Source organism: Meleagris gallopavo, chromosome 6 (assembly GCF_905368555.1).
Source record: "Meleagris gallopavo chromosome 6, MGAL_WU_HG_1.1, whole genome shotgun sequence".
Taxonomy (NCBI): Eukaryota; Metazoa; Chordata; class Aves; order Galliformes; family Phasianidae; genus Meleagris; species Meleagris gallopavo.
The window spans coordinates 7,882,501-7,891,357 of NC_139409.1; the positions used below are offsets into that span (position 1 = coordinate 7,882,501).

Below are 8,857 nucleotides of genomic sequence, written 5' to 3' on the forward strand. Positions count from 1 at the left end.
TGAAAACCCGGCTGCGGAGGAAAAGGGCAGCCCCGAGGCCGGGCTCTGCCCGCCGGCGCCGCTCCCAGGAAAGCTGCCGGGCTTCGGCGGGGGCTGCGGTCGCTTTGCCCATCCCGAATTTCAGTGGGGACCTCGGGTGGCCGAGGGGACGAGAGGCGGCGCGCTGTGCCCTGTGCCCTGTCCTCAGCCCTCAGCCCCCAACACCGGGTGGCAGAGGGAGGAAACGGGGAACAGGAAGGGGAAAAAAAAAAGGATTTCTTTTAAGGGGTGACTCCTACATGAGCCCCGTTGGAATACGCGGGGTTGAACTGCGGGGAGAGCGGGGACCGGGAACGGGCGGCCCCAACCCCTGTTGTAAAAGCGTCTCTCCCAGGTCCCCGCAGTGATTTTCTCCCCAGGATAAAGCCCTGCGCGCCGGGGAGCCGCTGGAGAAGCTCCCGTAGCCCGGCGAGAAAAGGCGGTGCTGGAACCCTTCGGGAGAGAGAGAGATAAAAATAACCTCGGGGAAGGGGAGAAAAAACCAAAAACAAACAAACAAAAAAACCCAGCAAAAGTCATTAAAATAATAAGAACAATAAATAAAGCTCATCCCGGTCTCCTCGGTTCGGTATCAGCTCAGCCCTTCGCCCTCCGTCGCTCCCCGCATACCTGCGGTGCTGCCCCGCGCGGGGTGACTGCCGGGACAGAGAGACCAGTGATTTATTGCGTGTCTCTGCGATGGGATTTTGGGGTGTGGGGCTGTGGGGGGTGCGGGGGGCCGGAGCTCGCGGCTCCCGGCAGCGGCCCCGGGAGCGAAATATTTGAAGTGCAGCACCTTGAAGACGTTTAATTGTGGGGTAGCAGCAGAGCGAGGGCTTGCACGTAATTAGAAAATACTTCTCGGGAGCCAGGCTAATCGCTTTTCATGGGGCACTTCAAGAAATTAACCTCTAGGTGCTTGTCGGAGCAAAACAACTTCGGATCGGCGAGAGCTGCTGGACCCAGAACTATGAGAGATGGGATGCGGAGGGAAAAAGGGGGAGAAAAATGGGGGAAAGAGGGAAAAAAGAGAAATAGAAGAGAGACAAAAGGGGGAGTAAGAGGGGGGAAGGAAAAAACAGAAGGGAGACGGGCGGTGCGAGGCAGCCAAACACAAATGGTACTTAGAGAGGAGAGCTCCTCGCTGCGCTGTGAGGCGGACCCGGACCCGGTCCGGTCCGGCTCGGGCAGCTCCGGGAGGTGCGCGCCGTCGGGGCGGAGGGACAGAGAGCGCCCGCGGGGATGAGCGCAGCCCCGGTCGCTTCTCCGCAGCTTCAGTCCCTCCAGCCCGACCCGTGCACAGCCGCACTCCGCTCCCTAATTTTGTTCCGAGGGAATTCTTCCTAAAGACAAAAGGGAAAGCGGCATCGAGGTTATGTCGGGGGGGGGGGTTGGCATGGGGCCCCCTCCGGTACATAGCACAGACCGGCAGATCAGGCGGCCCGCCGCCCCCCCGCCCTCGCTTTGTAGCAAGGCTTAATATGATTTATACATTTCTGCAAGGAATTATGGGATGTCCCCCCTTCGACCCCCCCGCCCCCCCCATCCCCCCGGTAAACAGCGCGGAAATTAAAACTAACGATGCCGCGCGGCGCGAGCGGGGAGGGGGGGACACACAAAAGCGGTGTTGGGTGGGTGGGTGTGGGGGGGGAAGGCGGCGGAACCCACCCACCCCCGGGGCACCCCCCACCCCTCGGGGGCCGGCGGGGAGGGGCCGCTCGGCTGTCACTTACCGGGCCGCTCCGCACCACGTGTGTCGGCGGTGGCTCTGCCATTGGCCCGAGGCACGTGTCGAGGAACCCGGGTCGGCGACGTCACCGGCGGGGCCCCGTTAAAACCGGAGGACAACAAGCCGGGCCGCGAGTGGCCGGGCGCGGTGGTGGCGGCAGCGCGGGGCGGGCAGCAGCCGCCGGCCCCGGGGCAGCGCGGGCGGGCGGGAGGCGCCCCCTCCCCACCCCGAACCCCCCCCTCCCTCCCCCGAATCCCCGGACCCCCCCCGTCCTTCTTTTCCTCCGCCTCGGACCCTCGGCGGCCCCCGCATGTGCGGGCGCGGGGCGAGGCGCGGCCGGAGCCCCGCGGGGAGCGCCGGCTGCGGGGATCCCTCCTCCTTCTCCTCCTCCTTCTACCCCCACCCCGACGGCGGCCGCATATTTTTTTTGAAATATTTATAACCCCCGTTATTTTTAATTGTTTATTTTATTTTCTGCGGCGAATGAAGCGCGGCGGCGGCGGCCGCGGGACGCGGCGAGCGGCGGCAGCGGGAGGAGCGGAGCGCGCATTTTTGCAAAGTTGGAACTCGTGGAGCTTCGGCTGCTGCCTTCTGCGTCTCCGTGGCGTTATTTCAAAACAACCGTAATTAATTACGATTTTTGTTTTTTATTTTTATTTTTGTTTTTGGACGAACTCTGGATTTTGAATGCTGGGCGCGGCCAGAAGAAGCGCAAACCAATAGACACCTGTGCGTGTGTATATAGAAATATATATATATATATATATATAAATCGATCTATATATATAAAAAAAAAAATTAAAATAAGGACCGAACGACCGCGGCAGCCGCCCCCAGACAGCGCTCGGCGGGGCGGGCAGGAGCCGCTGCGGGGCCGCGCACGATGGAGGAGGGCGGCCGCAGCCCCCGGGAGGAGGCGGCCGAACCGCAGGAGTCCGGCGGGGACGCGGAATCCGGCGGAGGGCGTCGGGCTCTGCTGCTGCCACCCGGCGATCCGCCGCATCCCCACCCGCACCCTCACCGCATCACCAACTTCTTCATCGACAACATCCTGAGGCCCGAGTTCGGTCGGAGGAAGGAAGCGGGAGGAACCGCCGGAGAACCCCGAAGGCCCGGAGCGGAGAGCAGGAGGAGCCCCGCGGTCGCCGCGCCCGCTCCCGGAGCTCCGGTGCCCGGCGGAGGAGGAGGAGGAGGCGGCGGGGGGGGATCGCCGGGCCGAGGGGAGGGCGGCCCTGCCGCTCTGGCCCTGCACGGAGCGGCCAAGAAGGGGGGAGACCCCGCGGCGCTGGAGGCGGCCCTGAAAGCGAGGGGGCTGAGCGGCGCGGAGCTGTCGGTGAGCTCGGACTCGGATAGCTCCCAGGCCGGCTCCAACGCCGGGAACCAACCGATGCTTTGGCCCGCTTGGGTGTACTGCACGCGGTACTCGGACCGACCGTCTTCAGGTAAGAGCTGCTTCCTAGCAGACACGAATTGGGTTCCGCCGCGGTCCGGGAGGGAGGCAGGAAAAAAATTCCCCGGCCCCGATTAGCCCGTCTGCTTTTGTGGGAGCTGAAAACACGAGGAGAAAAGGAGGAGCGGGGCCGAGAGGAGAGGGGATCCCTCCATCCCCGCCCGCAGCTCGGAGCCGGGGAGTGGGGCGACAGCGAAGCATCCGCCCCGGCCGCGGGGTTTGGGCCGAGAACGAGGAAAAATCCACTTCGGACCTTTCCTGCTTCTCCCTCCCTCGACTCCCCGGGCTGTTCTTTAGGGACGTGGGTGCTCCCATCCCCTCCCCCCTTCTCCCCCGACCTTGCTTTGATTTATTTATTTTTACCCCCCGCAACACCGAGGATTTTATTTCTCTTAAAGAGGCCACGGAGCGGCCGCCGCATCCTTCCTTTCTTTTAATTCCGCCCCCCCTCCTCCTCCCCCCCCTTCCCCCCCTCACACGCTCTGTTCTATGGGGACCGGGAGAGATCTCCGAGAGCCGGGGAACTTCTGGGCCACGGTCTGTGCTCGGGGGAAAACCCTAAATTTATTCCTCCTCCCTCCAAAACAACAACAACAAAAGAGTTAAATATATATATATATTTAAAAACCAAACCAAAACTCTCCGGACTGACATGTCCGTGTGATGCCGCGGGGAGAGAGCGGTCCCGGCCGCTCCGAGAAAGCATAGCTCAAAAAGGAGCTGAGATCGCTGGGGAAGAGCGTGGGGAGCTTCAAGCGGGGCCAGAGCTCCGGAACGGGGCTGTGACAAAGCGGTGGTCGCTCCGAGAGCGGAACGACCGAAGGAGGATCGGGAGGAGAGTTGGGAAGGAGTTGGTTGAGATTGAAAACAAAACTCTCTTTCGCTCCGAGGTAATATTCCGGCCGAGCTGGAATTTACCCCATTGTTCTCCGGTGCTCTCCTTTGTTAATATTTAATTAACATTCATCCGCACAATGGCTCGGCCCGGGCGGAGAGCAGCGTTTGTGGGTCGGGAAGCGAACCGGGCCGCGAGAGGAGCGGTGGGCCGAGCTTCATCTTTCGTATCCGTCTGTATCTATCGGTACCGGGGGTATTTTATAAGAAGTAAAGAAGGCGGAGGTTAATTCTGAAATACGGTCAAAAGAAACGTTGTTGGGGAAAGAGGGGGAGGTACGGGCTGATCCCGGCGGGCCCCTTCCAGCTCGGGATGCTGAGCGGGGCCGGGGGGGGTCGGGGCGGTGCGCTGTCGGTGCTCTCGTTTCGTCCGGCCGTAGGTCCCCGCTCCCGCAAACCAAAGAAGAAGAACCCCAACAAGGAGGACAAGCGGCCCCGCACCGCCTTCACGGCCGAGCAGCTGCAGAGACTCAAGGCCGAGTTCCAGACGAACCGCTACCTGACGGAGCAGCGACGGCAGAGCTTGGCCCAGGAGCTCGGACTCAACGAGTCCCAGATCAAGATCTGGTTCCAGAACAAGAGAGCCAAGATCAAGAAGGCGACGGGCAGCAAGAACTCGCTGGCGGTTCATCTCATGGCCCAGGGGCTCTACAACCACTCCACCACGGCGAAAGACGGCAAGTCGGACAGCGAATAGCCGGGGGGGGAGGAAGGAAAAGGGGAAAGGGGGGGGGGAGGAGGCGAAGTTTATACGATGCAATAATTTAATTAAAAAAGGTTAAAAAAAAAAAAAAAAAGGGAAAAAAGGAAGAAGAAGAAGAAGAAGAAGGGGGGAGGGGGGGGGAAAGGGCCAGTGTATAAAGACTATACCAGCATTCATAGCGAAAATATTGTGTATTAGATATAATTCTGCAATATTCTATGTATATATAATTTACAGGTAAGGTGGTGTAAAAATACGAGATATCAGATTATAAAGTATTTCTTTTTTTTTTTTTTTTTTTTTTTTTCCTTTTTCGGATCGCTGTTGGTTTCAGCGTTTTGCTTTCCTTTTGCTTTGGGGCTTTGCGTTTTTCTTCTAATCGCTTTTTTTTTTTTTTTTCTTTTTTTGGTTGAATGGAGATTTTTTAACTGCTGTCTTTATGTTGTTGGTTTTTTTAATGCTTAAGTTCCGTTATTTTTTATAGACTTAAGCACTGTTTGAATGGACATTGGACGCTATTTTTTTTTTTTTTTTGAAATTCAAAATAATAATAATTAAAAACAACTTTTGCTGAAGTCCAAAGATTTTTATTGCTGCATTTCACACGACTGTGAACCGAATAAATAGTTCTCCTATTTGTTCCACGAGTTTTACCTTTTTGTTTCCCCCTCCCCCCCAACCTTCCCCTTCTCATTTTCTTCTTATTTTTCAAGTTTTCTTCTTTTCTTTCATTTCTCTTTTTCCTTTTTTTTTTTTTTTTTTTTTTTTAAGTTTTATTTTTTTCTTTTAAGGCTCTGTGTGTGTCTGGGGCTGACTTTGGAGACGGACGTGGAGATTATAATTTAAAAAGCTGATTCTATCTATGTGTAAGGATAAAGACAGACGTCTCAGCCCCGCACCCAGCGGCGCCCCCTGTGCCGGTGCTGCCCGGGACACGGGGCAGGGTTTCACCCCCTCCCCCCCCCCCCCCCCCCAAAAAAAATATACACCCAACTTAAGGGCGACTTTGGGCTCCCCTTCCCATAAGGTATCACCCCCCACCCAGGGTTTGGAGAGGTGCAGCGCCTTCCCAGCGAATTCGGGAGCATTTTGACAAGGAAAAAAAATAAAAGGGGGAAAAAAAAAAGTGGTATTTTGGTTTCCCTCCCCCCATCCCAAATCCCTCCATCTCTTCTTCCCATCCTCGGCTGCTTACACCTGGGGGTGTCCCCATGCCCCCCACCCCCCCCCCCCACCCCCCTTGGCACGGGCACCGCGTGGTTCCCCCAGAGCCGGAGCGCTTCGGGCCGCTGTTCCTGGGCCTTGTGGGGGGGAGTTGGGGGAGGGGGGGGGAGGGCTGCTGTGACACGAGTGGGGAGAACCGGAGCTGCGTGGGACGCGCTGCTCTGCGGCGCTGGGTTTTGGTGGGGGGGGACTTTCTCGCTTTGCCTTAAACCTTCTTTATTTTGCAGCCCTGATAGACACACGTTGTACATAGTAGTGTAAACTTAAAGGAAAGAATCCCGCTATAAGCTGAAAGCTGTAATTTTAAAGTCTGTGAATAATCATCAGCTGCTTAGGAGACAGGAGTCGGTGGCATCGCTTTTTTAACAGGAAAGCAAAGAGTTTCGGTTGGTTTCTTCTTTTTTTTCGTGATTTTTTTTTTTTTTTTGGTCCCAGTTTATAAACCGTGTGCATTTTACAATTGCATTATCAAATATTTATAATCTTATGAAATATGAATGTTTCTATTTACAACTGTGCTCTCGACAAAACAAAAAAAGAGACAAAAAAAAAAAAAACAACAAAAAAAGAAAAATTGTGAACGTCCTCCCCGCGTTTTTGTGTGTCTCAATTCTCGAGGATTTGCGTTCAATAAAAAAAAATAATAATAATGAGAGAGAGAGAAAAAAAAAATCAGTTGATGATGATGATGACCTCCTAAAACGTGTCGCTGAGATGCAGGGGACACTCCCGGGGCTGCGTGTCTCCGTGCGGCTCTCCGGGTGCGCAGCGGACATCGCAGTGCAGAGCTCCGCCGTTCCTCCGCCCGGGATCCGTTCCGAGGCGGTGGAGGAGGGAGAGAAGGTCGGGAGCGGCCCCAGGAGCTGGGTATGGAGAAGAAAATTAGGAGGATTCGTTTGGAGCCGAAGGAGGGGGAGAACGGCGGCGAGCCGTCGGGTAAAAACCGTCGCCGTCACCATCGGGCTTAATAAAAAGGATCTGCAAATGGCAAAGAAAAAAGAGTTGGAGCCTCACGTCCCTGCAACAGGTTTCCCCTTTTGCAGACTTAATGCTCAGCGCTGGGGAAGGGACTTCGGGAATGTCCCCGGAGCGCAGGAACGGGGCTGTGCGACGGGAGGGAGAACCCACGGAGCCCGACCTCGTAGGGGAGGGGGCAGCGGGCAGAGCCCGGCTCGGGGCTACCGCAGGAGATGCGCTCCGAAATACGTCTGAATTTCTCGTTATTTATCCTCCTCCTTTTTTGGAGCCTCTTTGGGCGATGCCGTGAGAAGGGCTCGCAGCGTGCAGCTCTCCAAGGGACGGGACGCGGGGACCTCCTGAAGTCCCATCGCTATTTTTGCGGCTTTTCGGGTTTGCGTGTGCCTTCCAGGAGCTCCGCCGTGGGAACGGTGGGCTCCCAAGCCAAGGGAGGGCAGCGGGGGCGGCCGGCACCGAAACCCCCCTGCGAGTCGGGACGGGACGAGGCGGCCCCGAGGTCCTTACAGGGGGATTTTGGAGGAAGGCACTCAGCCCCCCGTGTGCCACGGGCAGAGCTTCCACCTGTCCTCACCCGCAGCGAACGCAGCGGGAGCAGAACGCAGCTGTGCGGGCGGGGAAATGCGCTCAATTTTAGGTTAAAAAAAAAAAAAAAGAGTATGGAAACTTATCCGAGCGCTTCGTCTTCTGGTGGCGACAGCCTGAATGTTCAGCAAAATATCCGAGAGAAGCGAAGCGTGCAGCCCGGAGCAGCGCACGGACGTGCTGGCTGCACTCAGTAGCTGCCCTCGAGATTTTGGGGGTGAGTTTAATGGGGAGAGGCACAGCTCCGGGACACCGACCCGCTCTCTCCATAGTCGGGTTTGTGCCGCTCCGGGCAGCGCTCCCCCCGGCCGATCAGCGGCTCCCCGCTGGTTGGGGAAGGACGGCCCAACGAAATTAGCCCTCGTTAATTTAAAATTGAAAATTAATTTAACAGAAATAGCTGCCGCCCCAGCCGCCTCCTGCCATTTTTAGCAAAGAGACGCCACGTTGCCAGAACAGGAAAAAACCATCAATCAGCTGAGCTGTTCCTAAAGCCCGACAGCGGCGGGGCAGGGGAAAAACAGACAGGGACGGAAATAGGGACAGGGATAAGGACAGGGACAGGGAAAGGGACGGGTTAGGGATAGGGATAGGGATAGGGATAGGGATAGGGACAGGGACAGGGACAGGGATAGGGATAGGGATAATGATGGGGACAGGGATAAAGACTGGGATAGAGTTAGGGAAAGGGATAGAGAAAGGAAGAGGGATAGGGATAGGATAGGGATAAGGATAGAGACAGGCACAGTGATAGGGATAGAGATAGGGATAGGGATAGGGATAGGGATAGGGATAGGGATAGGGGCAGGCCCAAGGCCTGGCAGCATTTCCCTGGCACGCAGCTCTCTGCCAGCTGGACAGGCTCCCTCCTTTCCAACCAAAGCAGCAAAGTCCTATTAAAAATAAATAAAATATCAAGCAAAGAAATGAGAAATAAATCCAACAGCCTGGAGCCGAGTGGAAATGTATCTGCACCGCACTTGTGCGGCCCCTCCGTGTAATTAATTAAGCATATTTTTTTGCCATAAGTATGTTCAGCGAGCATCTGAGCAGTAGGGTTAGTGAAGATGTTACTGCGCTCCGCTGTACCTGAATGCAGTGTATGGCACATGCGATACACACACACGCAGCCAGGCACTATATATGCAAATACCCGCGCCATTTATAGTGAAATGCATATCAGAGGTAGAGGGGGAAACTATTTAGCCAGCTCGGGTTTGTGGTAAAAAGTAATTCTGTATCCCGCTGATTTAATATCCGACCTCCGCATTCAATCCCC

General features: G+C 56.1%; 1 protein-coding gene across 1 annotated transcript; it reads left to right on the top strand.

Annotated features, from left to right (window-relative positions):
• Positions 1-2,541: 2,541 nt before the first annotated feature.
• On the top strand, positions 2,542-4,792 carry EN2 (engrailed homeobox 2). The gene is made up of 2 exons (XM_085226733.1): positions 2,542-3,189; positions 4,472-4,792. Exons 1-2 carry the CDS (start codon positions 2,631-2,633, stop codon positions 4,786-4,788), a joined length of 876 nt encoding a protein of 291 aa, XP_085082859.1. The 5' UTR covers positions 2,542-2,630; the 3' UTR covers positions 4,789-4,792.
• Positions 4,793-8,857: the final 4,065 nt, after the last annotated feature.